Source organism: Myotis myotis, unplaced genomic scaffold (assembly GCF_014108235.1).
Source record: "Myotis myotis isolate mMyoMyo1 unplaced genomic scaffold, mMyoMyo1.p scaffold_m19_p_1, whole genome shotgun sequence".
In the NCBI taxonomy this organism is placed as follows: domain Eukaryota; kingdom Metazoa; phylum Chordata; class Mammalia; order Chiroptera; family Vespertilionidae; genus Myotis; species Myotis myotis.
The window spans coordinates 1,610,260-1,637,559 of NW_023416313.1; the positions used below are offsets into that span (position 1 = coordinate 1,610,260).

Consider the following 27,300-nt stretch of genomic DNA (forward strand, 5'->3'; position numbering starts at 1 on the left):
CTGGGCGGGAACGAGCAGACACGCAGCTGCTCTGGGTACGGGCAGCTCCAACACGCGGTGGCCAGCCCCGCGGCCACGCGGGAACCGGAAGCCGGGCTGGGGGCCCGGGCCCCTGCCTGCATGCCATCCTGGGAGACCCAGGACATGGGACATGCCCTGTGGGCCTGGCGGGTGAGCTGGGCAGTAAGTGCAGGGCCTTCGGCCGGCAGGGGAGGCAGCCGGTTAATCATTTCCAGGCGGCCTTGACCCCACCTGCCCCGGCCGCTCTGCTCCTGACTTCTGCCCTCACTCCAGCGCGGGAGGAGCCATGGGGCGCTGGGCCTGGGTCCCCAGCCCCTGCCCCCCGCCTGGACTGTCGCTGCTGCTGCTGCTGCTGCTGCTGGCGCCTCTCAAAGCCCAGCCCCAGGCTGGAAGGGTGAGCACTGACCCATCACACTGTGACCTGGGGCTCCCTGTGCCCACTCTGGGTCCTGGGGCCGAGGCCAGGGCCCGTGTGGAGCGGGCGAGGGGCCCAAGGTGCTGAAAGCTGGCTGTGGGGGTGCTGGGCTGGTGGGCAGGGCAGAACCTGAGCATCCAACTTACTGGGCCCCACCTCAGGGCATGGGGGCCGCTCCCCGCTCTGGGCCTGTGGGGTCTGAGAGTTTGAGGTGGGAGTAGGGCCTCTGAGGGCCTCACCGCAGCTCTAGGCCCAGGATGGAGCAGGCGCGGCCGGCCCTGAGCCAGCTGTCTCAGCGGGCCTGCTGGGCTCGGCGGGAGGGCTTGTTGGACCCTCAGGGTGCCCCGTGGCGCCCAGTCCCCACTCCAAGGTCTGAGGGCCCAAGTACCTGAGGCCCAGGGCAGGGCCTGAGTGTTGGGGGGCCGGTCCCACATGAATGTTGTCATAGCTCTCGGCTCCTCCTAGAACCACACGGAGTCCCGAGAACCTAATGCCACAGTGACCTCCAGGACCCCCACTATTCCTGTGACCTCAGTGACCCCCACAACCTCTCCTGCGAGCACTCCAGAGGCAGAGGGTCCCCGTGGTGGGGGGCTCACCTCCCCGCCCAGGGTGGCCCCCTCCGGCAGCAGCCCTGGGGGCTCAGGTCGGTCAGGGGGCTTCCTGGAGGAGGTGGGGGCTGCACCCGGACGGTGGGTGGGGAGTCGGGGAGGGTGGGGAGTGGGGGAGGACGGGCGGGAGCCCGTGATGCTGGCCGCCTCCCAGCAGTGCTCACCGAGGATGGGCAGCCCTGCCGGTTCCCCTTCCGCTTTGGCGGCCGCCTGCTCCATTCCTGCACGTCGGAGGGAAGCGCCCACAGAAAGTGGTGGGTCCCGCTGGGCAAGGCCCCCTCTCCTGGTCCCACGCCCCCCCCCCCCTGCTCAGACGGGTGACACAGGTGTGGTGAATGGACGCATGACTGAACGGGCGTGAGTGAATGCGTGCAACGCAGAGATCCGCAACCTCAGGGCTGGAGGGGCAGGTCTCTGGTCTGGGCACCCACGTCACCGCACACGTCACCCCCAGGTGTGCCACGACTCACAACTATGACCGTGACCGGGCCTGGGGCTACTGCGCGCAGGGCTCCACGCCCCGGGAGGGCCCAGGTGGGTGCTGGGGGGGGGGGGGGGGCGGTTCGGGAGGCCTGAGCCCAGGCCAGAAGGAGGCTGGGCCTGTGTGGGCTGAGCTTGGGGCATCCAGCCAACATGCTGAAGGGGGTGGGGGCCCAGGGGACAGGGGCAGGGGAGCCATCAGCCAGGGGACCCCCTCTCTGGAGCCCCAGGGTTGCTTTGTCCATTGCTGGGAGCAAGACTCCCCCTGGTGGCCAGGCCAGGCCCTGCGGCCACACAGGTCAGCCCTGTCCAGGTGAGGGCCAGTGGGGTCTGCAGGTGCTGGCAGCCTGCCTATGATGGTCCCAGGTCACAAGGGAGGAGACTGTGCTGCCTGACTGGGGGTGGTCAGGCTCCCAGGGTGCTGGGAGCAGAGCCAGAGGCCCTGCGTGCTGAGGGGGGCTGTGGGCAGCCTGCATTCCCTCCCACCACCCCCTCCCAGGACCCCAGAAGGGGCATCTTTAAGGTGGCAGGCCCAACAGAGGCAAGCAGCGAGGGTCACAGAGGGGGAGGACAGACTGCCCAGGCTGAGACCCCTACCCCCCTCCTGCACGTCCCCAGCGGCTCTGGATCCCTGTGCCTCCAGCCCCTGCCTCAACGGGGGCTCCTGCACCAACACCCAGGACCCCGGCTCCCACCACTGCACCTGCCCTGTGGGCTTCACCGGCAAGGACTGCGGCACGGGTGAGCGAGGCCTGGGGGCCGCGGGGCCTGGGGGGAGGGGCGCCCGCCGCATGCAGGGGGGCTGCACGGGGCAGTGGTGTGCCGAGAGCAGGGACACATGGTGTGGTTCCCAGAGAAATGCTTCGACGAGACCCGCTACGAGTACCTGGAGGAGGGCGACAGCTGGGCCCGCGTGCACCAGGGCCACGTGGAGCAGTGCCAGTGCGCGGGGGGCCGGGTCCAGTGTGAGGACACACGCCACACAGGTACCCCGGCTGGGCGGGGGGCAGAGCCTTCCCACGGCGTCCCGTGTCAGGGGAAGGGATTCCGCTGGGACCACCCATGCATCCGGCCCCGAGGCCTAGCTTCTGAGCCCTCCGTCAGCTTGCCTGAGCAGCCCGTGCCTGAACGGGGGCACCTGCCACCTGATTGTGGCCACCGGGACCACCGTCTGCGCCTGTGCCCCGGGCCACGCTGGGAGGCTCTGCAACATCGGTGAGTGGCTCGGCCTCAGAGCCGTGGGCCGGCCCCTGGGCTGGGCAGGGCGCGGGCAGCCTCGGGCCCAGTCTCACCGCCGCTGCTGCCCACAGTGCCCGCCCAGCGCTGCTTCGTGGGGAACGGCACCGAGTACCGGGGCGTGGCCAGCACGGCAGCCTCGGGCCTCAGCTGCCTGGCCTGGAACTCTGACCTGCTCTACCAGGAGCTGCATGTGGACTCGGTGGGCGCCGCGGCCCTGCTCGGCCTGGGCCCCCACGCCTACTGCCGGTCAGCACTGGCCCGGCCCGAGGCCACCTCACCCGCGGGCAGGTTCCGTCCTGGGGAGGCCTCCTGTCAGGCGCACAGGAGCTCCTGGCCCTTCTGCCCAGACCAGTGATGGCGAACCTATGACACGCGTGTCAGAGGTGACACGCGAACTCATTTTTTTGGTTGATTTTTCTTTGTTAAATGGCATTTAAATATATAAAATAAATACCAAAAATACAAGTCTTTGTTTTACTATGGTTGCAAATACCAAAAATTTTCTATATGTGACACGGCACCAGAGTTAAGTTAGGGTTTTTCAAAATGCTGACACGCCGAGCTCAAAAGGTTCGCCATCACTGGCCTAGAGGCTCTTCCCCAGGGAGAAGGGCCAGGTGGGGTCAGGCCCCAGGCCCCTGTGTCCATCACAGAGCGAGCAAGGCTGCTCCGGGCGGGTGGAAGGACCCCCTGCAAGGGGTCCCATGCCCCTATCCCCACTTCCCTCGCTGAGGGCAGTGTGACAGCACCCACCGCTCCCCTGCCCCCAGGAACCCCGACAAGGATGAGCGGCCCTGGTGCTACGTGGTGAAGGAACACGCGCTCTCCTGGGAGTACTGCCGCCTGGCGGCCTGCGGTGCGCGCTGGCGGGAGGGGGAACAGGGTGGGCGGTGCCGCCCCATCCCACTCCCACTCCCACTCCCACTCCCACTCCCGGCCTCTTCTCTCCGAGCGGTGGAGAAACAGCTCCCGGGGCAGGGCTGGTCCCAGGAGTCAGCAGGCAGGCCAGTCCCCGGGCCCCTGAACATGCAGGCAGGGGGGCGTCCAGCAGGGCGAACAGCATGGTGGAGTCCAGCAGGCGCCCTGGAGGCAGACGCTGGGGGGCAGCTCCCCTCTGGCCCTGCCCGTGCTCTCTGCCCCTGCTGGCCTTGCCTCTGGGGTCCCTAACACCTGCCAGGTGTGCAGGCCACTCTGGTTCCCCCAAAGCCTGGGGTTGGGGTCTCCTCCTATGGATGAGGAAGCCGAGGACAGAGCGTGAGTCCTGTGCCCGGAGGCAGAGCGGGGCCAGCCCTGGGTCCTCGTCCAGAGGGGCTGCCAGGATGGGGAGGGCGGCGGGGGAACGCCCGGGGGCCTGAGGAAGGTGGCAGGTGGGTGCACCTGGGGCTCATGTGACCAGCGACCGGTGCCCCCAGAATCCCTCACCAGAATCCAGCTCCCACCCGACCTGGCCCTGCTGACGGTGCCTGAGGCTGCCCCCGCTGCGCGCCAGACCTGCGGCCGGCGGCACAAGAAGAGGAACTTCCTCCGGCCTCGCATCATCGGGGGCTCATCCTCACTGCCCGGCTCCCACCCCTGGCTGGCCGCCATCTACATCGGGGACAGCTTCTGCGCGGGGAGCCTCATCCACACCTGCTGGGTGGTGTCTGCCGCCCACTGCTTCTCCAACAGGTGGGCGCTGGCCCCTGGGTCCTGACGCCCCGGCCCACCCCCACGTCTCTGCCTCCACCCCCACCCAGCCACCATGGCCCAGCCATCCACATCTGTGGGTTCTCCCCCTCCCCCCCCCGCCCCTGTCCCCCCACCCAGCTGCCTGTCCGCGTCCCCGCGCCACCTCTATCCTTTGGTGCCTCTGCTCCCGTGGCCGCGGCGCCCCTCTGCCTCCGGTGGGACCGGGGCGTCCAGCCAGTGCTGGACCCAGAGGCTGCAGAGACCCGCGGGCCCCGCCCGATGCCATCCCTGCCGGCGCCCAGGCTCCGGCTGTCAGATGCTCCGGGGCGCGGTGGGGGCAGCCCGGGGGGAATAGTCAGGCATGCGCAGTAGGGTGGTGGGCGGGGCCTGCCCGTGCAGCTCCGCCAGCCCCGCCCCTGGACTGCCGGTGGCATGCGGGGGGGGGGGGGGGGGGGGGGCCTCTGGGACTCGAGGCCCCGCCCAGTCGGCGGCTCCGGGAGTGCGGACCCGCCTCTCACTCCCCCGGGGACCAGCAAGCTCCGAGCGAAAGCCAGCTCTGCCCCGCGGGCCGGCCCCCAGCCCGGGGCCCCGAGGTCTGGGGGTTCTGGGGGGTGGGCACTGTCCTGACTGACAGCTCAGGAGTCAGGAGCCGGGAGAAGACTGGGGGGTTGGCAGTACACCCCTTTGGTCACCCCAGGGACTGCAGCGTGTGTGTGGGTGGGGGCGGGGGGGCTCCGTGGGCACAATTCCTGTGCTGACCTGTTACCTCCGCAGGCGCGCTTGGCTGGGCCTGGGAAACGGGACCCTGAGTATGGGATTGAGGGGTCAAGGGGCTGGGGGAGGGAGGAGCCGGGAGGGGCCAAGCTTGGTGGGGGGACAGGGGACCCCAGCACGCTGGCCGCAAGACTGGAATGGGACAGATGTGGTCAGGAGAGAAGGCAGGAGGTTGAGGGCGCGGCTCAGACTCTTGGACCCCGCCCCTTAGAGGACCCAAAGGCAGAGCTGGCTCCCCTCCCCAGGGCCTGTGTGTCCCCAGCCCTGAGCTCACTGGCCGCCCACCCTGAGCGAGACCCAGGAGCCCTGAGCTCTGGGCCTGCCCAGGGGCGGAGGCACCGAGCCCCACGGTGTGCTGGGCATCGGCTGCCCAGGTGTGGGGGCCCTTTCCCAGGTGGCCTGAGGCCTGGGAGGGCTGAGCAGAGTGAGAGGGACCCCCATACACAGCAGATGGGAAAGCGGGGGCGCTGACAGGCCCGGGGCTGACCGAGGGGCTGCCTCTGGGACGCTTGGCCCCCATGGGTGCAGGGACAGCCAACCTCAGGGCCCAAGGGGAGGCCAGAGCCCTGCTGCCCCCCCCCCCAACAGTCCCCCAAGGGAGAGCGTCTCCGTGGTCCTGGGCCAGCACTTCTTCAACCTGACGACGGACGTGACACAGGCATTTCGCATTGAGAAGTACATCCCGTACCCCCTGTACTCGGTGTTCAACCCCAGTGACCATGACCTTGGTGAGGCTCAGGGCAGGCGGGGTGCAGCCAGGAGAGGGGCAGGGTGGGCACCTGGGGAACCCTGGGAGAGTCCTCAGGTCCGCGAATGTGAGGAGGGGTGGACGGAGGGACAGAGGCGTGGGGAGGGGCCTGGCCTGGCCTTCCTGCCTCCTCTGGGTCTTCCCGTCACAGCCTCCCGCCCAGCAGGGCGCACCTGGTGTGACTCAGTGGCCACGCTGTACCCGTCATGGACCCCCCCGCCCCGGCTGACCTCTGGTCTCTCTCCCGCCCAGTCCTGATCCGGCTGAGGAAGAAGGGGGACCGCTGTGCCGTCCGCTCCCAGTTCGTCCAGCCCATCTGCCTGCCTGAGCCCAGCAGCCCCTTCCCCGCGGGACACAAGTGTCAGATCGCGGGCTGGGGCCACCAGGACGAGAGTGCGTGGCGGTGGGGGCAGCTGGCAGCGTGGTGCCCAGGGAGCAGTGCCCACCTGACACACGTGTCCCTGCCCGCAGACGTGAGCGGCTACTCCAGCTCCCTGCGGGAGGCGCTGGTGCCCCTGGTGGCCGACCACAAGTGCAGCAGCCCCGAGGTGTACGGGGCCGACATCAGCCCCAACATGCTGTGCGCTGGCTACTTCGACTGCAAGTCTGACGCCTGCCAGGTGAGCCAGCCTCAGACCTGCGCGCCCTGGGGAAGGGGACCGGCCCGCAGGGCCAGCGGGGGCCAAGGCAGACGGCACACATGCCCCATCCCTGTTCCCGCCGCTGCTGGAGGGCCCCACAGTGGGGCAGAGACACCCCTCACACAGATGGGGAGCCTGAGGCCCAGGGAAGGGCAGGTCACAGCCCAGCTGTCCAACCGAGGGCAGGGCTGGCCACGTGACCCCAAAGGCCAGGCTCTTCCCCCAGAGCTCTCACTGTGGGCTCTCCCATCGGCCAGTCCCAGCAGCGCACACTCATCCAGGCAGGACGTGTGTGTGCAAGCCTGAGGCGTTATAGATGGGGAAACTGAGGCCCAGAGAGGCCCATCACACTTCCCAGGTCACACAACTCAGATGTGGCCAGGGAGTGGGAGGGGGGGGCCGTTTCCGGGGTGCCGAGGAGCTGAGCCAGGTCTCCTGAGCTGGCCCCGGCTCTGACGGGCAGCTCTGCTGCAGGGGGACTCAGGGGGACCCCTGGTCTGTGAGAAGAACGGCGTGGCCTACCTGTACGGCATCATCAGCTGGGGTGATGGTTGCGGGCGGCTCAACAAGCCCGGCGTCTACACCCGAGTGGCCAATTACGTGAACTGGATCAACGACCGGATTCGGCCCCCTAAGCGGCCTGCAGATTCCCCCTGAGACCCCACCCCCGGGACATGCTGCCTCCTTGCCATTCCCTGCCGGCTGGCAATAAAGCTGCTCCCAAGAGCACAGCTTGCCCAGCCTGGCCGCTGCCCCGCCCAGCCTCCCTTCCAAGGCCGACCCAGGCCTGCACACACCTCCCCTGCACGAGCTACCTCTAATCCTACCCCCGCCCCCCAGGTGTTGAGTGTGGGTCCGTTAAAGAGGTGCCAGCTTTGCATTCCTGAGTGAACTGCTGAGTCAGAGTGTGAGCCAGGCATCGTCCATGTGCCCGCCCCAGGCTTGTTCCCAGCCCAGGAGATCAGTGAACTCTGTGCCCAGTGGGTTATGGTGGGGCCTCAGGGAGCCCGGCAGGAGGTCCGAGAAGGAGCCGAGTGAGATGGAGTATTGATGTCCCTGGCTCCCTCCTTTTGGGGTCACCTCGGTGTTACAGGTTGTACCCTAAAACCTGTATGTTGGCGTCAGGACGTCAGAATAGGACTGTTTGGAGAGAAGACCTTCACAGAGCGACCAGGTTAGCATGAGGTCAGGGTGGGCCCTGATCCAACACAATGTGTCCTTATAAGAGAGGAAGAGGGGCCAGGCAGACGGAAGGAAGCCGGTGTGACGTGCCACCTGGGGAGGCGGCCATCTGCAGCCAAGGATGGGCCTGAGCAGCTCCCCCCCTGTGGACACCTCCATCCGGGACCTCTGCCCAGAACCTTGAGATGCTGTGTCCGCTGCTTAAGTCCCCAGTCTGTGGTGCTTTGTTACAGTGGCCGAGTACACCGGTACACCCAGACCCCCACCGACGGTCACTCCCCAAACACGCACATGGCTCTGGACAGTTGTGGTGACTCACCCCCCCTCACCCCCTAGTCTGAAGGAGCCAGGGCAGCAGATCACCCCGGGGCCCCCCACAATGATACCTTGTGAATAAACCCGTCCGACTTGTCCTGTCATGCAGCCTGTGAGGACTCTGGATATTGGTCACGCTATTGTCTTTTATAAGCTCGTTTCAGATTTGCTTAGATTTCTGTTTAGGATTTGACATTTGTGTTTCTGACTGAGACTGTCAGTGTCTGTCCTCAAGGCTATACCAACCTCAGCATGAGCTCAAGAGTACCTCACAGGCCCAGGGACCGGAAGCCAGAGGCCTGGCTCTGAGAGGGCTCACTTCCAGGTGTGCAGACGGCCGCCTGCTTGCTGTGTCCTCAGGTGTCTCTGCTGAGAAGGTCACTAATCCCGCCGTGGGGGCTCCACCCTCGTGACCTGCTCACCTCCCAAGGCCCCTCCTCCTGACACGGGCACACAAAGGGCTAGACTTCACACATGAACTGGGGGACACACATGGGGCCTGCAGCAGGAACCAAGGAGTAGAGGCTGGAGCTGACCCAGCGTCCGGAGTGGGAGCCACGCTGAGGCTCCTGCCTTTCAGCAGCCCTGTGGCCCTGGAGGGGAGGGGACTCTCCCGGCTGAGCCTGAATTTCCCTGGCCGGTCCCGGAGCAGGTGCAGCGCCAGGCGTGGTGGGAGCTGGGCCAGGGCCAACCCTCAAGAATGCAGGCACATCCCTCCCGGCAAGGATGACCAAGTGCCAGGCGCCTGGGGTGGCGGATGTGGCAGTGGCCACAGCCCCCAGCCACCACCCGCCCGTGCCAGCTGTCCAGGGCCAGCCCCTGGGGCCTGAGACGTGTGGGCGCATGAATGGCCTCTGTGGCGGGGCAGCTGCTGTGGGAAAGGCTGCCGGAGTCATGCAGGTGATGGGGGAAGGGGCGCCGGGCACCCCAGCTGCTCCCAGCCCTGCTCTGCCGTGGCCCTGACAAGACATCCCAGGGCATCAGCTTCAAGCTGGTGGCCACCAGGGACCTGCCCTCTCAGACCCCCAGGGGCGGTGGGGAGGGGGCCCCAAGTGGGGGGGATGGCGCTCTGCACCCAGCCACGCTCCCACCCGGTCCAGGCTCAGCAATGGGGGCCAGACGGAGCGAGACTGACCTTTGCGCTGAGTGTCACTTCCTGTTCCGTGGGCGGCAGGGCCCAGCCTGAAGGACCTGGACAGTGTAGAGACCCCGTGCCCCACTGGCAGCCTTCCTGAGGCGGATGCCGGGGTGTAGCCCTGCCAGGTGCCTGGACCACCTGGGTTCCTGGAGAACCGGAACCTGAGCTAGAGCTACAGGTGGAGGCGGGAATCCCAGCGCCGAGTCCCCCCCACCCCCCACCCCCCAGAAGGGCCTCCCCGCGGCCGGTACAGAGCAGCACAGCTCTGGGGGCCACCTTCGGGGCACAGTGCCCCCTGGGCTGCAGGAGACCAGACACGCAGCCCTGGTCCCGCTACACCCGGCAGCAGCTGAACTGGGGTTCGCGCCCCAGGCCATGCGCTAGGACCCCCTCCATCACCCCGCTGGGGAGTGGGCGACCTCCGAGGGAGAGGAGAGGGGACTGAAGGGCTGGGGCTGGGTCGCCCCAAAGTCAGCCTGTAGTCAGGGCGCCTGGCGGGGGGCGGGGGCGGCCCTGGGTGCTGGGGGGCAGGTGCCAGCGGGGAGGCCAGGCTGGTGGAGATGAACTTGGAAACTGGGGGACGGAGGCAGAGGAGCCCCTTTGTGTGGGGTTTGCTCTGCTTGGGGAGGGGAAGCAGCACCCCAGGCACCGCGTGCGCCGGCTCCGAGCCACACGGCCCGGTTCTGCATGGGCTGCGTGGGCTGCACGGGCTGCATGGGCCGTGCGCCCCGCGTGGCTGCGGCGGAGCGGAGGAAGAGCACACCTCTGACGCCCCGCCCACCGGCCCCGCCCCGCCCCGCCCACCGGCCGGCCTCCGCCCCGGCCCCGCCCCGCCCGCCGGCCGGCCTCCGCCCCGGCCCCGCCCCGCCCCGCCCGCCGGCCCCGCCCCGGCCCCGCCCCGCCCCGCCCGCCGGCCCCGCCCCGGCCCCGCCCCGGCCCGCCCGCCGGCCCCGCCCCGGCCCGCCCCGCCCGCCGGCCGGCCTCCGCGAGCTGTTCTGAAAGTGACCCTGGGCCGGGCGGCGGGCGGCGGGCGCGGGCCGGGCGGCGGGAACCATGACAGAAGATGACCGAGGCGGCGCTGGTGGAGGGCCAGGTCAAGCTGCGGGACGGCAAGAAGGTGCGGGCGCGCGGCGGGCGGGGGCGGGCGGGCGCGGGCGGCCGCTCACGCCCCCTGTCCCCGCAGTGGAAGAGTAGGTGGCTGGTGCTGCGCAAGCCGTCGCCGGTGGCAGGTGAGCGGGCCGGGCGGGCCGGGCTGGGCGCGGGGCGCGGGCGCCGGTGGCCTCCTGCGCTGGACGGCGGAGCTCGGCCAGCTCCCCGAAATAGCCGGCGCCGGGGCTGAGGCTGTAACCGGAGAGCGCGGCGGCCTGGCCTCCGCCGCCGGGACCGGACCCACCGCGGCCGGTGCGGGGCTGAGCGCAGTGTCAGCCCCAAGGCCCGGGCGACAACCCCTTTCCGGAGCCGGACTGCGCCCGCGGGGGTGCGAGTGAGAGCCAGCTGCCCTCCGACCCCCAGGGACCCACAGAATGACCACTGAGCCAGGGCCTGGAGCCGAGGGGTGGGGCCTGGCCCTCCCACCTGCCCCGCGGCCCCCCCACCTGCCCCAGGTAGAGCAGGGGCCGGGCTGGGGTGGGAGCAGGGGTGCTTCTGAGAAAGGGGTCACCTGGTGTGGGGGCACAGCCCTCCTGGAGGAGAGAATGGCCCCCGCCCCCCCAGGCGGCACCCCAGCCCAAAGCCGGGCATCTCCCCCTTCAGCAGTGACTGGGCCAGTTGGGAAGCTGGCGCCGGCTGCAGCTGCTGGTGGAGACAGGTGCCCTGAGCCGGGCAGGCTCTGTGTGGGATGCTGGATGCACCGCACAGTGGGGCCTGCCACAGGCTCCAGGAGCCTCGGGCTGTTGCTTCCCAGAGAGGGTGTGGGGTGCCCTCCTGGTCTCCTGCGCCCCCTCCTCCGTCCCTTCTGCAGAGCCTGCTCTGGGCACCTCGCGGGTGCAGTGCAAGGCCCGCTTTTGGCCGGACTCACTCACTCCCTGCCGGCCTCGCCGCCCCTCTGGGGCCTGGCTCCCTGTGAGGGGGACTCGCCGCCTCTCCTGCAGCCCCTGCGCCTGGTGCCCTGTCCCGGGAACTGCAGGGAGGCCGGGGAGAACGTGGGGCTGGGAGACAGGGAGAGCCCCAGCCAGGCTGAGGGCAGGCAGGGCACAGGCCCATGTGCTGGTGAAGGGCTTCAGCCAGCTTGGTGAGCTGGGCCCGTTCAGACCTGGGGGGGTCCCCCTGGAAGAGCAGCCCTGGGGTTGGTCTGTCTGGCAGGGGGTGGGGGGGAGCAGTGATTTCAGCCCGTGGTGGCCTTCTTGCCAGTGTCAGCTGTCTGAGAGTGAGCATGGGTCTGGGGGTGCAGGGGGAGTGTACAGGCCCCCAAAGAGGGCAGAATCATGGAGCTCCAGGGTCCCCAGCGCCGGAGCGGCAGGGAGCAGCCACTGCGGGAGCCCAGGGCGGAGCTGCTGGAGAGGAGCGGGCAGGACACTGGGGCCCTCGGGTCCAGGGTCTCCCCTCTGGGTGACGTCCACCCTGTTGGGCATGAGAACTGCAGGCATCTTACAGACCGAGGCAGAGGCTCCCGCCGAGCCCCCTGTGCGCGGCCCTGCCCCCCCCCCCCATGTGCCGGGTGCTGGGGCCGCGACCCATCCAGCCCCCTCCCTGCCTGTCCTGAAGACCAGCTCCCCCAGGGGCTCTGGGGCGGGGAGCAGGTTCCATCCCTGAGGACTTCACAGCTGAGACCCCCGATCCTGGTGAGGCGACAAGGGGAGCCTGGGAAGGAGGGGGGTCAGTCCTGCCCTCGAGTTTGTCCCGGGAGGGCCCGCGGACACTAAGAGGCGGCAGGGTGCGGCGCGAAGGGCACCTTGTCTTGTCTCCCGGGCGAGGAAAGGCCGCACCTAGGGAAGCGGACGTGGAGAACCTGCCCCACGGGCCCTAACGCTTCGTGGGCGTGTCCCTGGCCTCAGCCTGTCCTGGCGGGGATGCGTGCCTGGTCCCTCTGTGGCCCGGGCCCACGCCTGGTGGCCGGGCAGCGTCTCCCTTCCTCCGGGCTGAGGCTCAGGATGGTGGGAGGGGGTGTCGTGTGTGGCCTGGAGATGAGGCGTCCAGAGGCACTTCCGGAGCAGAGCATTGGGTGGCTCCCGGCCCACCGCGCTCAGGGGTCCCTCGTACCTCGTCCTGTGCGGGTGCCCGGGGGGCTTCGTCCAGCCCGGAGAAGGGCCTGGCAGGGCCTCGGGCATTATTATAGGCATAGCCTGCCCCCAGCCCCCAGCCCCCAGCCCTGCTGCCCCGTGGCAGGCTGCCCTGTCTCCCCGGGTCTGTGCTGAGGCGGGTGCCCGAGCAGCCTCGCCTCGTGGGCAGCTTGCCGGGGTGGGACCTGCTGGGTGAGGGGCTGGGAGCCCCGCTGCTCTCGGCAGCACCTGCGGCTGCACAGCTGCCTGGGACGGAGCCTCCCTGGGCCTCCCGGGGGTTGGCGCTGTGGTGGGTCCCGGCTGGTGGTGAGTGGAGGGTCTCCTGGCCTTGGGAGCTCTGTGCCCACAGGAATGGGCGCGACGTCTGGGTCCCGGCCAGGCAGGCAGCCTGAACAATGTGAGTGCAGCTAGGGCCCCTCAGCTCAGATCTGGCTCTGCTCACATGGGGTGCTCCCTGCCCAGACTGGGGGGGGCGGTGGCACGGGCCGGGCACCCGGAGCCTGTGTGCCCCCAATGCCTGTGTGAGCCCGCACTCCCTCCACGCCCAGGTGCACAGCCTGAACCCGGTCCTTCCTGCACCAGCTGGTGAGCCGGCCTGTGCGGCACCTGCAGGCCAGCCCGGCCAGTCCCCAAGCCCACGCGCCCCACCCCCTGCTGCACCATCAGCAGGTCCCCCGGCTCCAGCAGCTGCTCCCCCGAAGACACCGTCTCAAGGTCACTGTGACCTCTCAGGGCAAGTCCAGCTGCTGCTCCTCTGGCCTCTGTGCCGGCTCCGGCCATGTCGGCGTGTGGACCCCCATCTCCAGCAATTCGGGCTCTGGTCTTCGCGGCAGGCCCCCCACACACACACACACGGAGTTGGGAGGTTCTCTTCCCAGATGCCCCCTCCTGCTGTAAAGACCTTTGCATGCTCATGACTCCACGGTTATTTTTACATTCAGCTGCCGGGGGCACGCCGCCTGCTGCTCTACAGGCCTCTCTGGCTCACGTGTCCGGGACAGCACCCCAGCTCGGCCCCTGCCCCACTGGCCCCAGCATCCCTTCCCTCTTCCTCTCCCTCTTCCCGCCTCCAGGAGGGCCTGTGAGTGAGGCTCTCTGGACCTGTCGCCGTGGTGACCGCAGGCGGCCCAGCCAGTGCCTCTCTCCTGAGCAGCTGCCGGAGCTGGAGGCTCTGTGGTCACCCGCGTCCCCTCTCCACACGCTGCCAGGCCAGGCCCCTTGGCTTAGAGCCCGCAGGCTCCCTGGGCGTTGGAATGAGGCTCTAGGCCTGCCTCTCCAGGCCCCCGACCTAAACGCCTGATCTGGGACCACTCTTCCCCTATCCCTCATGCCAGCCCAGCCCTCTGGGTCCCTGCCTCTGAGCCTTCGCACTGGCTGTTCCCTCCAGCACCATGCTGTTCCTTGTGGGGCTGCTGGGCTGACTCCTTCCATCACTCAGAAGTCAAAGTCTGTTCTCTGACCCTGAGCCCAGGTGCACCGCCCTCGCTGCCGTCAGTGCCTGTCCCTACCCCATCACCCTCCCTCAAGGTTCCTCCTCTTGTCCTGCTCAGTGCCTGACTGCTGGGCTGTCCCCTGGGTCCCCAGGTTGCCCCGAGCAGAAGGAGGGCTGAAGGGAGGTGGGGAGGTGGGGAGGCTGTGGGGCAGAGCGGGGGTGTGAGAGTGGGCCCCCAGGGGACCAGTGAGGGACTTTCAGGGTCCCAACAGGGGCAGGGCCCTTTGCCTTTCCCACCCCGAGCACCAGTCCCCTACTGCCCCCTCCCTGCAGGGCTGGGGCGGGCTAGCCTGGGGCAGGCCACGTGGGCAGGCTGCACCCTTCCCTGTGTTTAGGGACCTGCTAGCCCCGTGCTCGCCTGTGGGGTGGCGATGCCAAGGGTTCCCGTGTGACGGGGGCCCAGTCAGGGCCTCGGCTCCTGGGGCGGGGGGTGCCCATTTCTCAGATGGACAGAGAGGCTCCCAGCACTGAGGGGGCGGGGGGCTGCTGTGAGGAGGGCACGGGAGGCGGGGGGGGGGGGGCTGTCCCCGGCCTGCTCCCCAGCAACTGCCTGCCCTGCGCTTCCCTGCTGGGGTCCAACCCAGCAGGTCCAGGGGTCCCCAAAGGTGTGGACGGAGTCGGCGAAGAGGGAAAGACTTGGAGGCAGCGTTCAGTTGATCAGCATGGTTGGGTTCTCTCGCCTGGTTCTATTGCCAGGTTCTCCAGCCAGGTTCTCCAGGTTCTCCAGCCAGGTTCTCCAGGTTCTCCAGCCAGGTTCTGTAGCCATGTTCCCTCGCTAGGTTCTCCAGCCAGGTTCTGTCCAGGTTCTCCAGCCAGGTTCAGTCACCAGGTTCTAGTCAGGTTCTCTTGCCCTGTTCTATCCAGGTTCTGTAGCCAGGTTCTGTCTCTAGGTTCTGTGGCCAATTTCTGTCCAGGATCTTTTGCGATGTTCTCTCGCTAGGTTCTGTCTCTAGGTTCTGTGTAGGTTCTGTGTCTAAGTTCTGTGTCCTGTTGTCTTGTTACATCTGTATTTATACCAGTTGATTCCAATCCTATCAATCTCTATTCCAAAGGTTAGGGCGTTTCTTATCTCCATTCCAGGGAGTAAAGATTATGTAGCTTAAGCATGATTGTTCGTAGTTAAAGTGATTAATTACCCGCCTGGCACTTAGTTAAGGGGTTTTATTCCCTCCCTAACTTCAGGGGAAAATCCCTACCTGGGGAAACAACCTTTCTCAGAGAGGTGACCTTGGTTAAAACACATAGTGCCAAGAAGGTGAGCAAACATATTAAGAGCAGTATGCCATATATGCCAGGTCCCTTGAGACAGCAAGGATGGACCGGCTCCCGGCACTTCCCCCTGCCCCCCCGCCCCCGGGGAGTCCTCCCCACGGTCTCCTGCTGGCCCTCCTGCGGTCACCGCTCCCTCCCGTCCTGGCGTCTCTGGCTCTGGAGACACGTTGGGGGACATTTCCATGGACACGCGCCGTCGTGCTGCCGTGTGACTGACTCCGGGCCACACTTGGGAGAGAACATGCTGGAACCTCTGATGGGTTCTGATTTCCTTCTTTATTTTCTCAAAATGGGAGATCTTTGCAGTTCCTGGTGGAAGCATCTGAACACAGTGGCCAGGTCTTGAGCAGGAGGCGAGGCCCCAGCTCTGTCCCCGCCGTGAGGCTGTGAGCGTGGGTTTGCAGGGACACAGCCACCTGCTGTCACCCCTCGGGCGGAGGGCGCAGCGGGGATGGAGGCTGCGGTGGGCAGTGGCCTCGCTGTCGCTCAGGCCCCCTTGCTCTGAGGCTGGGACCAAGGTTCGGGGCCGGGCCGGGCAGGAGCCAGCCAGCACCGCGGCTCATTCCCAGCAGCGACAGGGGCAGGGGCCAGAGGCAGGGGCAGGGGCCAAGGGCAGGGGCAGGGACCAGGGACCAGCAGCAGGGGCAGGGGCAGGGGCAGGGGCAGGGACCAGGGACCAGCAGCAGGGGCAGGGGCAGGGGGCAGGGGACAGGGGCCAGGGACCAGTGGCAAGGGCAGGGGCAGTGTTCGCCCACGTGGGGTTGGCGCTGTAGGTCAGGGATCAAAGCGGCAGCGCCCCTGCCCTGCTCCCCGGGCGATGTCTCGCGCTTTCCTGCAGGATTCGGGGCGCCACCCACTTAAACGGGATGCTGCGCCCCAACCAAAGACTGGGGGAGGGAGGGTTGCGCTGGAGGCAGGGTGTTCTGGGGCCACTCAGTGGCTGAGCGTCGATACTCCTGTCCCCACCCCGCTAGCCAGCTGCCGGCTTTCCCGTTGGCAACAGGCGGGGGGACCCCAGCACACGAGGCGGAATGGCTGCGTGGCTGGCTTGGGGTCACCCCGAGAACCCAGGACTCCCTGGGGCGGGTGCTGGCTGGCGCCCTGACGCCCCGCCCGCCCCCCGCAGACTGCCTGCTGATGCTGGCCTACAGGGACCGGGCGGAGCGCGCCAAGGGCCTGCGGGAGCGCAGCAGCCTGACGCTGGAGGACATCTGCGGCCTGGAGCCCGGCCTGGCCTACGAGGGCCTGGCCCACACGCTGGCCATCGTCTGCCTGTCGCAGGCCGTCATGCTGGGCTTCGACAGCCGCGAGGCCATGTGCGCCTGGGACGCCCGCATCCGCTACGCCCTCGGCGAGGGTGAGTGGCCCTGGGCCTGGGCGCAGCCTCCATCCTTGCGGACAGCAGGGCGCCCAGCGGGTGTCTCGGGGGCGGGGCCCTGGGCGGCGACGCGGGCTCAGAGGGGGTGGAGATGACGCACGGCCGGGCAGGCTGCTGTCACCCTCCGTGGGGACTGGTCCCCCAGGGGTGCACCCCTCTCCGAGGTGGGATGAGTGTGCTCAGCACCAGGGAGTCCCTTAACCGAGAAGGGAGGCCCCTGTTGCCAGGCGGCTGTGAGGCAGCCCGGGCGCTGCAGCAACTCCCTGAGCCTCAGTTTCCCCGTCTTTGAAACGGGCTGCTTCCTGAGGGAGAGTCCGTGAGGAGCCGCCCCGGAGCCAAGCCCGGCTGTGGGTGGCAGGAATGGGCAGGGCAGCCACTCCGAGGGCTTGCCTGGCTTGAAGGCCAGGGAGGTGAGGGCAGCCACGGAGCTGGTGCTGCCCTCTCCCTGCCCTCTGCCCACTGCTGCCCTCTCCCTGCCCTCTGCCCGCTGATGCCCTCTTCCTGCCCTCTACCCTATCATGCCCTCTCCCTGCCCTCTGCCCCGCTGATGCCCTCTTCCTGCCCTCTGCCCCGCTGATGCCCTCTTCCTGCCCTCTGCCCTGCTGATGCCCTCTTCCTGCCCTCTCCCTGCCCTCTGCCCTGCTGCTGCCCTCTGCCTGCCCTCTCCCTGCCCTCTGCCCCTGCTTCTGCCCTCTCCCTGCCCTCTGCCCCCACTGCTGCCCTCTCCCTGCCCTCTGCCCCCGCTGCTGCCCTCTCCCTGCCCTCTGCCCCCGCTGCTGCCCTCTCCCTGCCCTCTGCCCCGCTGATGCACTCTCCCTGCCCTCTGCCACCGCTGCTGCCCTCTGCCCCCGCTGATGCCCTCTCCCTGCCTGGCTCAGTGCACAGGTTCCCCGTGACGGTGGCTCCGGGCACCAAGCTGGAGAGCGGCCCTGCCACCCTCCACCTCTGCAACGACATGCTGGTGGTGGCCAGGGCCGTGCCCCCGGCCGTCGCGGGGCAGTGGAAGCTGTCGGACCTGCGGCGCTACGGGGCCGTGCCCCACGGCTTCATCTTGGAAGGCGGGACCAGGTGTGGCTACTGTAAGTCTGCGGCCAGGGTCCTGGTCCCGCCCCCCCGGCCTCCACCCCAGGTCACACCCGCTTTGCCGGCGGCTGGGGACCGGCCAGGGCACTGGGTGCTGATCCGACCCTGGGGACGGGCCCTGCAGCAGAGGGTGAGGAGGGCCCCCGCGAAGCTGCCGGAGGCACCCGGCCTTGGGGTCACAGGATGGCCCTGCGTCTGAGGCCGCCCTGTCGGAGTTCGAGTTCAGATTTAATGAAAAGAAAGAATAGACGGGTGTGGGGGGCACACAGAGAAGCGCCCTCACACACAGGGACCAGGGCTCCTTGGGGTTCCCCCCCTCCCGGGCAGGGAGGGTGGAGGACTGCCCGGCCCCAGAGGAGGCCAGGCCAGCTCCCAGGGCAGGTCTGGAGGGGAGCGGAGGGTGTGAGGCCTGGCCGCTGCGGGGCGGACCTGGGCCTTGGGGACTCTGGGCCGCCTGCCTGGCTGCGCCAAGGTCTGGCTGGCATGGCTGGGGGTGTGGGCATAGCTCCTGCTGTGGCCTTGGGGTGACCGCTGCCGGGGGCCTGGAGCCCCTTCTCTCCTCCACCCAGAGGAGAGGTTGCCAGGTCGCTGGGAGCCCCCGCAGACGTGTGTGAGGTGGCACCTGGGCGGTGCAGGGGGAGAGGCAGGGCCTGGGGAGGTGCCAGGGGTGGTCGCGCTGGGGGGCGGGTTCCCAGCAGCTGTGGGGGGAGGGCCTGTGGGTTCCTGGCCCCTTAACCAGGTGGTGATTTTAGGGGGCGTGGGAGGGGCAGCGGGGTGTGAGGAGGGGTGAGGTGAGGGTCCCAGGGTGGGGGTGCAGCCTGGAGCCCCTCCCCGCGCCAGCCCGTCTAGTGCAGGGGCCTGGGCAGCCTGAGTAGAGGTCCCCCCACCTCCCCCCCCACCCCCCCCCCACCCCCGGCAGCGGAGGAGGGACGTTGGTGAGTCGCAGTCAGAGAACAGGAACCCGTCAGGGGGTCAGGGTCCAGCGAGGAGGTCGAGGCCCCGGCTCTGAGGCCCCATCACTTCTGACCTGTGGCTCCCGCTCTGGGGTTGGGGGGGCCGGCCTGGTGCCACCCCAGCGCGATGCTGGGGCGAGTGTCCAGATGGCGCGGTGCCCGAGGTGGCACGGGGACACCCAGCCGGGGGCGAGGGGAGGGCGCGACGCACTGGCCTGTGCGGACCCCATCCTGCAGGAGGAACCCGGGGCGGGCAGCCCCCACACTTGCCCGTCCGAGTGCGGGGCCTGCCTGGTGGCCCAGGGGCCGGGAGCCTCACCCTCCCTCCAGCTGGAGGCGTTCCCATTCGGCCCAGGGTCCCGGACAGTGCGACCACCTGCAGATCGCTCCGCCCTCGCCTCCTGCTCGCCTCTCCTGCCTGTTTCCCCCTCTGCTCCACGGGTGGGCGCTGTACCCACTGGGTTGGGGGGACTCGGCCTCGGGGGAGCCCTCCCCCCGGGAGCCTGTGGGCAGCGGGGCCGGCGCCTGGAGGGCCAGCGAGAGGTCAGGGAGCGCCCGGCCGGGAGCCTCGGCCAGCAGCCGCCTGGCCCGCAGCGGGGCGCTGGCAGACGCGGAGGAATGCGGCGCCCGGCGCCCCTGTAATGTGGTTTTTTATAGTCGGGGGACTGACTGTGCCCGGCGGCTGCCAGCTGCCCGGAGCTCGGATTAGAGGCCGGGCCCTTGGTGGGAGCAGCGGGCGGGGGAGCCCCGGTGGGGGCCTCAGCTTTCCCCGTTCAGCAGCAGGTCACAGGTGGGGCCTTGCCTCGGACCCAGGGCACTGACCCCGTGCCGGGCCCCTCCGCGCCGTGGCACTGCCAGGGGTGGGGCTGCCCGGGCGCCAGAGACCTTCCCCTCGGGAGCACGTGCCTCTCTCTGGGCAACGGCAGCGCCTGGGCCCGGGCATTCCTGTGCGCTGAGGCCACCGCTGCCCAGCCCGCATGACGGCGTCCCATTCACTCGCAGTGAGGGATTTCATTCACCCGGCGGCGCTGACTCACCCCGCCTGCCCTCTGCCCAGGTCCCCCCCTCTGCCCAGGCGCCCCCTCTGCCCCAGGCTCCCCCTCTGTCCAGGCGCCCCCTCTGCCCCAGGCGCCCCCTCTGCCCTAGGCGCCCCCTCTGCCCAGGCACCCCCTCTGCCCTAGGCGCCCCCTCTGCCCCAGGCGCCCCCTCTGCCCTAGGCGCCCCCTCTGCCCAGGTCCCCCCTCTGCCCAGGTGCCCCCTCTGCCCACCCCTGGGGCTGGGATCCCCACCGGGCCCTTCCTTTGCGGGCAGGGAGCCCACAGGCCCTCAGCCTGCACCTGTACACAGGGCCGGATGTGTGGGGGCCGGCGCTGGCTGGTGGGCAGGGGCCGGTTCTTCTAGGCGCAGGCCAGCACCTCCTCACCACTCAGGACCCGGGGCAAGGGGACAGGTGTGGAGCCCGACGCTAAGTCTCCGCCCTTCCTGGGGGTGGGCCCTGCTCCAGGCAGCCCTGCCCCCCCAGAGGAACTCGGAGATGTGGGGGGGCTGCTGGGCTCCCCGTGCAGCCAGGACACCGGCCAGCTCCTCCTGTGGCCACCAGCCGCTAGAGCCCCTGTGCCCACGGGGAGGCCCCCCCATTCCTGTCACAGGAGGGGTGCGCGCTGGCGTGGCTGGTCCCCAGGGCTCCGGAGCTGTGAGACTCACCCCGGCAGGGGGCGGGGGTACGGGGACGCTCCTGACAGGGGCCTCCAGGCTCTGCTCAGGGCTCCCTCCTGCCAGCACCCCCCCCCCCCCCGGCCCTGGAGCCCCCGCCCCCACCCCCACCCCCGCCCAGGTGCCGCCCACTGTGGGGGCCAGGCTGACGGGCTGTCCCCGCAGGGGCCGGAGTCTTCTTCCTGTCCTCGGCCGAGGGGGAGCGGATCAGCTTCCTGTTCGACTGCATCGTCCGGGGCATCTCCCCGAGCAAGGGCCCCTCTGGGCTGCGGCCGGTTCTCCCAGGTGCGTGGGGCGCGGTCCCAGCGGGAGGGTCCCTCGGCCTCTGCCCTGTCCCCGCTCCGCTGGGCCCTGGGCACAGGCCTCCTCCTCCGGCTGAGCCGGGCGGACACTGGGCCCCGCTTCCGGCTGGGACAGTGGGACAGGAGGGGTCAGCCAGAAGCCCCGACCCGGACGGGCCCCCTGGGGTCGCGGGGACGGAGGGCTGGAGGCGGGCGGGCAGGGGCTGCACCGCGGGCCACACCTGCGTCGCCTTCCCCGCGGTGGCCTGGCTCCCTCCTTCCCGAGCCGGCCCGGGGCTCAGCCGGCTCGCTGGGCCCGCAGCGCCCTCTGCTGGCGCCGTCCTGACGTGCGGCCCCGGGCGCGGCGCGGTGCAGGGGTGTGGACCGCGGGGTCGCCCGTGGCCTGCGGTGGCGTTGGGGCTGCACCAGGGCGCATGGGGCCCTGACCGTGCCGGGCTCACCTTGCGTCCTGGGTGGCGCGTGGGCCGTGGCGGGGGTCGGGGGGGTGAGGAGGCTGGGGCTGCCTCTTGTGGTTCCTCTGCCGCAGACGCCGGCCCCGGGGGCCCCGCCACCGCGGAGGAGCGAGTGGCCCAGGAGGCCCTGGAGGCCCTGCAGCTGGAGAAGCGGCTCAGCCTCCTGTCCCACGGCGGCCGGCCGGGCAGCGGAGGTACCGCCCGCGGGCTGGGGGAGGCGGGGTGGGCCTTCGCGACCTCCGAGCCCTCGCCCCTCCCCCCTCGTGCTCGCCGTCCTTTCCCTCGTTCATCCCCGACTCCCGGGGCCCAGCACCAGGTGCCACGGGGCCGAGGCCCCAACTAACGGGCTCAGGGCGCCGCCGCGCGTGGGGAGGGAGGCGGCCGGGGACGTTCCGGCGGCGAGCGCCCAGCGCCTCTCCCTCCGGCTCAGGGGACGACCGCAGCCTGTCCAGCTCCTCGTCGGAGGCCAGCCACTCGGACGTCAGCGCCAGCAGCCGGCTCGCCGCGTGGCCGGAGCCGTCCTCGTCCTCCGCCAGCGCGTCGCAGGAGGGGCCCGGGCTGCCGGCTTCCGCCCTCGCCCTCGGGGAGGCCGCGCCGGGCGCCTCCAGGCCGCCGCCCAGGCCGCTGCGGCCGCGGCAGCTGCAGGAGGTGGGCCGCCAGAGCTCCTCGGACAGCGGCATCGCCACGGGCAGCCACTCCTCCTACTCGGGCAGCTGCTCGTCCTGCGCGGGGAGCAGCCTGGACGTGTGGCGCGCGGGCGACGAGTTCGGCTCGCAGCTCAGCCTGCCGCCGGCGGCGGGGGCGCCCGAGCCCCGCCTGTGCGCCTGCCCGCCCGGGACCGCGGAGTACCAGGTGCCCGGCGCCCCGCGGCCCCACTACGACACGCCCCGCAGCCTGCGCCAGGTCCCCCGGGATCGGGCCCCGGCGGCGCAGGGCGGCCTGGGCGACAGCGCAGCCGGGGACCCGGGCGGCCCGACGTCCGCGGGGTGTCCCTCTGGCTGGCTGGGCGCGAGACGGCGGGGCCAGGAGACGGAGGCCCCCGGCAGCGAGGCGGCGCCGCCCGGCCCGGCCCCTCGAGAGCCCTGGGAAGCAGGCGGCCTCCGCGCGGGGCCCCCTCCGGCTTTCTTTGCCCCGTGTCCGGTCTGCGGGGGACTCAAGGTAAACCCCCCTCCCTGAACAGGACAGGAGGGCGCGGCTCCGCGGGGTGGCCCTTTGCCGTTTGGTGACCGCGGCAGCGTGCGGCTCAGCGGGGAGGGCAGCCACCCCAGGGCCGGCCTTGGGGCATCGGGGCCGCAAGGGGGTGTCGCCGCCGCTGACGAACCCGCAGGACCGGGTGGTCCCACCGGCGCTGCTGGAAGTGCCTCCTGGATTCCAGCGGAGGCGGCGGTCGGGGGCGGGGGATGGGGGGAGGTGGGGGGGGTGGGGGGGGGGCCCAGGCCTGCCTGGCCCTGCTCAGCCCAGAGGCGCCGCCCACCCTGCCCACTGCCTCCTCGGACTGCCCCGCCCGCTGCCAGGTCTCTGCCCGGTCGGGTCCCCTCCCCCGTCGCGCAGGCACCGCCCGCAGAGGTGAAGTCCCCGGTCAGCTCCATTCACGCGTCCCGTCTGGGAACGTGAGCCTGAGACAGCCTTGCGGCGCGTCTGAGTGTAGGGCGAGCCTTCCCTTGGCCCCGCCCCCTGCTCGGACCCGGACCCACACCCACACCCACACCCACACCCACACCCACACCCACACCCACAGGCGGCCTGTCCTGTGGGAGGAAACTGAGGCTCGGGAGGCGCAGGGACTGTGGGGCTGGCCCTCCTGACTCTGGACCGCCCTTCCGCTCACTGCACACCAGCTGCGTCCTGGACGGGCCGGCAGGGGCGGGGCAGGGCCTGGACGCCTCCTGTGGCCAGCCTGGCGGGGCCCAGCTGTACCAGCTGCAAAGGGCTGGCGGCGGCGCTCAGACGCAGGGGGGCCGCGCTTCGGGCCTGTCCCTCTGCGTCCGTCCTGGGCCCTGGGCGCTGGGCCTGTGGCCCCGCTCCTGCCGGCGCCCTCGAGGCCGACTGCTCGCCTGCATGGAGTGCGCTGTCTGGCCTCGGCTGTGCGTTCGCGCTGCGATTTCAGAGGCACCGCGAGCGGCCTGTGCCCGTGGACTCTGGACTCTGGGCGGCCGCGTCCCTCCTCCGGAATCGCCCGTCGGCCGAGCGCTCGCGGTCCTGTCCGCGTCATACCGTCACTGTCGGCCCAAGGCGGTTGTTGCTCTTTTACGTTTTTAAACCTGACAGTTTGTAATGAATTCTTGGACCGGAAATAAAAGGTTCTTTTCTTACCACCTCGTCCTGTTTCGTGTGCCCAGCGCTCCCCACGCCGCCCGCCGGCTCCGCAGGGATCAGAGCGCCTGTCCAGCCGCTTAAGGCCTCAGTGTGCTGCGTGTGGAAATGAGTGGCGGCTTCAGACAGCCTCTGGGGCTCATGTGTGTGCACGTGTGTATTGTGGTGTGTTACGTGTGCATGTGTGTGCAGCTGTGTATTGTATGTGGCATGCAGCTGTGTGGTGTGTGCGTGCGTGCACATATGTATATGCACCTCTGTGTGTGCACTTGTGGTGTGTGACATGTCCATGTGCATGTTTTGTGCATTTGTGTACATTGTATGTGCATGTGTGTGGTCTGTATGATGCATGTACACATATGATATGTGGTCTCTGAGTGTTCACTGGAGGCCACAGTGAGGTCCGCAGAGGCCCTGGGATGCAGGCAGGTGGCTGCCCGGGTCCAGGGGAGGTGGACACTCGTGTTCTGGGCCAGGGAGGGTGCTGGCTCGGAGCCCGGCTGCCCTCGCTCCGGGCTCTCCCGTGGGTGGTGGAGCTCCAGGGACCCCACCACGGTCTCCACTGCACGTCCTGTCCTGTCCTGTCACCCCCTTCCACCCTCATTTACACCCAGTGGGATGGGGAGTGGTGGGCCCTGCGCACTGCAGGTGGGAAAGGCGGGCGTTGGGACAGAGCCGGGCCCTCCTATTGGCCAGGGGGGCGGGGGCAGAAGTCACTCCACCTGTCTGAGCCTCAGTTTCCTCCTCCACAGCAGGGCCAGCAGGCCTGGCCTCCCTGGGAACACGGAGAGGGGGCAATGAGATCACAGGTGTCGTTAGAGGCCTGTTAGCAGAATTATTACAAACACGGCCAACATCACCTCCACCCAAGAGGGAACCCGCAGGCCTCCGCAAAAACACACGGCTGCGAGCTACAGAGCCAGCGAGCAGGGAGTGATCCGTAGGGCTGGGCTCAGTCCTGGCAAAATCCCACGGGGCCTCTGTCCATGAGTCCCGTGTCCACAGACAGGGCAAGTGTCGATCTGACCACAGCAGACTGAGGCCCCAGAGGTTCAGTGAGTTACCCTCTTTGCTCTAACATTAACCTTAATGATAACTGTAACCATAACCATAACCCAAACCCTAACCCTAGCCCTAACCCTAACCATAACCCAAACCCTAACCATAACCCTAACCCTAACCCTAACCCTAGCCCTAGCCCTAACCCTAACCCTAACCCTAACCCTAAACATAACCCTAACCCTAACCCTAACCCTAACCCTAGCCCTAACCCTAGCCCTAACCCTAACCCTAACCCTAACCCTAACCCTAAACATAACCCTAACCCTAACCCTAGCCCTCACATCCTCACCCAAGGAGGGAGGGACCCTTCATGTGAATGGCCTCTGACCCTGTGGCCTTTGGGGCTCTTGGGGGCCAGGCATTTCATACCTTGGGCTCCCCTTGGGTCCCAGGATGGCCCAGGGCGGTGGGGCCACCAGCACAGCCTTTTGGTCTCTTCCTCCCTCCCTCCCTCCCTGAGTGAGCACTGCCGCTCCGCTCCTGCCCAAGGCGGGTGGGCCAAGCGGGGCTTCCTGCCAGCGACAGGGCTGGGGGCACCCAGAGGACAGACCTCCTCAGGAGTCCTGAGCCCTGTCCCCTGACTCCCCTGCCCTCTGGCCCCCAGGGAGGGACGCATACGGCTCATCCCCAGCACATGCTGTGCCCCCACAGCGCAGGGTTTGATAGCACCTGCAGGACTAGCCCGGAAGCAGGTGCCAGGGGGGAGGGGGGGGGGCTCTGAGGGCAGGGGGCCTGTGTGGGTGCCCGCTCCTGGAGGGCAGTGGGCCGGCCGCCCTGGATGTGGAAGATCAGGCCCCTGGGCAAGGCGTGAGTGCGCCCAGGGCTCCTGTACACAGGCGCTCTGCAGCCTGGCCTGGACCGGGGGTGGGGGGTGGGGTGTGTGTGTGGGGGGGTAGGGGGGGATACGTGCGGGGGGGGGGAGTGGGGGAGTATATGCTGAGCCTGGCAGCACCTCGCCTTCCCAGAGAGCAGGCTGGGCACCTCGCCAGCCCCCAGCCCCGCCTTGACGCCTCACTGCTGGGCTGCCCTTTCCAGGACGCTGACCGGCCCCTGCCCTGCCCCTCCCGGGGCAGCTCCTACAGGGATCGGGTGCCAGGCAGGGCCGCCTTCCCTCCCTCCTTCTGGTCAGAGCCCCTGCTTGGGGCCACCAGCGCCTTCCTTCTCTGCTCTGTCCGCACCTGGAGGAGGCGCCGGGCCGGCCCGGCGCACGCACAGCCTCCCGGGGGCGTGGGTGGCGGCTGCAGCCAGAAAGCCAGTCCAGCTCAGCTGGGGCAGGTGGGCCTGGGCCGATCCTCTCCCCTCGGGGCCTGTGGGTGCTGGGGGGCGCGGGGACAGGCGACTCCAGGGGCACACGGAGAGGGGCCCAGGCTGGTCTCCCCTGTGGGTGGCCTGGCCCCCTGTCCTGCGTCGCTCTTCCGGTCAGCGTCCCGGCTCCACTGGGTGAGGGGTGGGAACAGGCGATGCTGACCCAGCTCTCTCTGGTCTAGGGAGCCGCGGCCTCGCCCCCTGCGCCCCCCACACACCCAGGTAGGCTCGGCCTCAGTCCCGGCTCTGCACGCGGGACGGGAGGGGCGGTCACAGTGGCTGCAGGGACGGCCCAGCCAGGGCACCTGCACCTGAGAGGGCTGGGCGGTCGTCTGTACCTGGCAGCCTGCTACTTGGGGCCCTGCCCTGAACCCCAGGGGGCAGTTTCGTGGACGGTGGAGGGGACTTGGCGTGCCTGAAGCCATCCTGGAGGAGGTGTCACTGTGGATGGACATGGGGGCTCAGGGGAGGGGCCCCTGAAACCTGGAGTAGGCGGTCACTCGGGGTTAGCCCGGGGCCGGGGCAGGGTGGGGTGTCCTGCCTGGGAGGAGCTGGGCGCGGGGACCTGAGGAGGGAGTGGCCGGGAGGGTGGTTGGGGTTAGGGTGGTGGGTGGGTGGCATGCAGGGGCCAGAGACAGAGGGTGTGGTCACTGGGCTGCAATGGGCATTGCAGGGGTGGGGTGGGGCACCCTTCTCAGAAGCCCAGGGGTGAAGGTCAGGGAGGGACGTGGGTGGGGTCAGGACCCCCTAAGCCGGACCAGGCCCTGGAGGAGTGAAGGTGGGAGCTCTGCTGCACACGGGCCGGCTCAGCCCTCAGCCCCCCGGGACTCACAGCCCTGTCCCTGCAGGAGCCCTGGCGACCACCTATGTGAACATCCCCGCCAGCCCCTCCTCCACGAAGCAGCTGCACTACCTGGGCCTGGAGCTCCCGGAGGCGGGCGCGGGCGTCCGAGGTGGGTCCCCCGTGGGCCCCTGGGAGTGAGGGCCTTACCCCGGCACCTGGCTGCCAGCCACCCTGTCCTTCCTCCTGCTGAGCTGCGCTCCCGCCCAGGAGCCCCCCGCACCCCCCCCCTTCCGGCTCAGGCCCTGCTGGGTGGAGGGCAAGGGTAGGACCCCCAGCCCTGCGCCCTGTTCCGCCGAGGCCCCTGCGGGAGGAGCGGCGTCCTGGGGCCCCTGGGCCAGCTCACCGGGGCCGCTTCCAGGGGCCAGCACCTCCGGCTACGCGCAGATCGACCTGGCGGCCACGGCGGCGGCCCAGCGGGCGGGGGCCCAGCACGCACAGGCCCGCGAGGAGCGGCTGGCCCAGCTGGAGCCCAGGAGGAAGGGGGCCCCTCGCTGAGCGGCCTCGCCCCCGTGACTGCACAGCCCGTGGCTGAGCAGTGGCGACCGTGGGCCCGGCAGCCAGCCTCCCGGGGGCCTGTGCCCATCCCCGAGGTCTGAGGTCCGTGGCTCACGGCCTGCTGGCCCCAGGGGGGCATGGCTGGTGCCCGGGACCCAGGGCTGCGCTACCGATGGCCCTGGGATG

The 27,300-nt window shown here is 69.5% G+C and overlaps 2 protein-coding genes across 6 annotated transcripts; both read left to right on the forward strand.

The window, feature by feature from the left end:
* The first annotated feature begins 250 nt into the window (after positions 1-250).
* On the forward strand, positions 251-8,198 carry HGFAC (HGF activator). Of its 2 annotated transcripts, none has more exons than XM_036327655.1 (14): positions 251-415; positions 902-1,082; positions 1,202-1,301; positions 1,502-1,581; positions 2,146-2,268; positions 2,382-2,513; positions 2,632-2,742; positions 2,838-3,012; positions 3,537-3,622; positions 4,179-4,434; positions 5,797-5,936; positions 6,209-6,349; positions 6,428-6,576; positions 7,072-8,198. In XM_036327655.1, the coding sequence occupies exons 1-14, from the start codon at positions 308-310 to the stop codon at positions 7,252-7,254; spliced, it is 1,965 nt and encodes a 654-aa protein (XP_036183548.1). In that variant the 5' UTR covers positions 251-307; the 3' UTR covers positions 7,255-8,198. The 2 variants fall into 2 exon arrangements, with proteins under 2 accessions (XP_036183548.1, XP_036183558.1); XM_036327665.1 differs by having other exon boundaries at positions 252-415; positions 1,205-1,301.
* A 1,998-nt stretch (positions 8,199-10,196) lies between these two features.
* DOK7 (docking protein 7) lies at positions 10,197-27,114 on the forward strand. 4 transcript variants are annotated; one of them, XM_036327705.1, is made up of 10 exons: positions 10,197-10,349; positions 10,416-10,461; positions 16,341-16,571; positions 17,471-17,671; positions 20,507-20,626; positions 21,170-21,289; positions 21,526-22,253; positions 25,958-26,001; positions 26,586-26,728; positions 26,978-27,114. In XM_036327705.1, exons 1-10 carry the CDS (start codon positions 10,296-10,298, stop codon positions 27,112-27,114), a joined length of 1,824 nt encoding a protein of 607 aa, XP_036183598.1. In that variant the 5' UTR covers positions 10,197-10,295. The 4 variants fall into 4 exon arrangements, with proteins under 4 accessions (XP_036183598.1, XP_036183569.1, XP_036183588.1 ...); XM_036327676.1 differs by lacking the exons at positions 25,958-26,001; positions 26,586-26,728; positions 26,978-27,114 and having other exon boundaries at positions 17,471-17,660; positions 21,526-22,487; XM_036327685.1 differs by lacking the exons at positions 25,958-26,001; positions 26,586-26,728; positions 26,978-27,114 and having other exon boundaries at positions 10,201-10,325; positions 17,471-17,660; positions 21,526-22,487.
* Positions 27,115-27,300: the final 186 nt, after the last annotated feature.

Bases quoted from the DNA above. Each gene is read 5' to 3' on its own strand.
- HGFAC (XM_036327655.1), top strand. From the start codon at position 308: ATGGGGCGCTGGGCCTGGGTCCCCAGCCCCTGCCCCCCGCCTGGACTG. The intron at 3,623-4,178 runs GTGCGCGCTGGC...CGGTGCCCCCAG, and splicing joins CTGCCGCCTGGCGGCCTGCG to AATCCCTCACCAGAATCCAG. The intron at 4,435-5,796 runs GTGGGCGCTGGC...CCCCCCCAACAG, and splicing joins GCCCACTGCTTCTCCAACAG to TCCCCCAAGGGAGAGCGTCT.
- DOK7 (XM_036327705.1), top strand. From the start codon at position 10,296: ATGACCGAGGCGGCGCTGGTGGAGGGCCAGGTCAAGCTGCGGGACGGC. The intron at 17,672-20,506 runs GTAAGTCTGCGG...CTGTCCCCGCAG, and splicing joins CGGGACCAGGTGTGGCTACT to GGGCCGGAGTCTTCTTCCTG. The intron at 26,729-26,977 runs GTGGGTCCCCCG...GGCCGCTTCCAG, and splicing joins GGCGGGCGCGGGCGTCCGAG to GGGCCAGCACCTCCGGCTAC.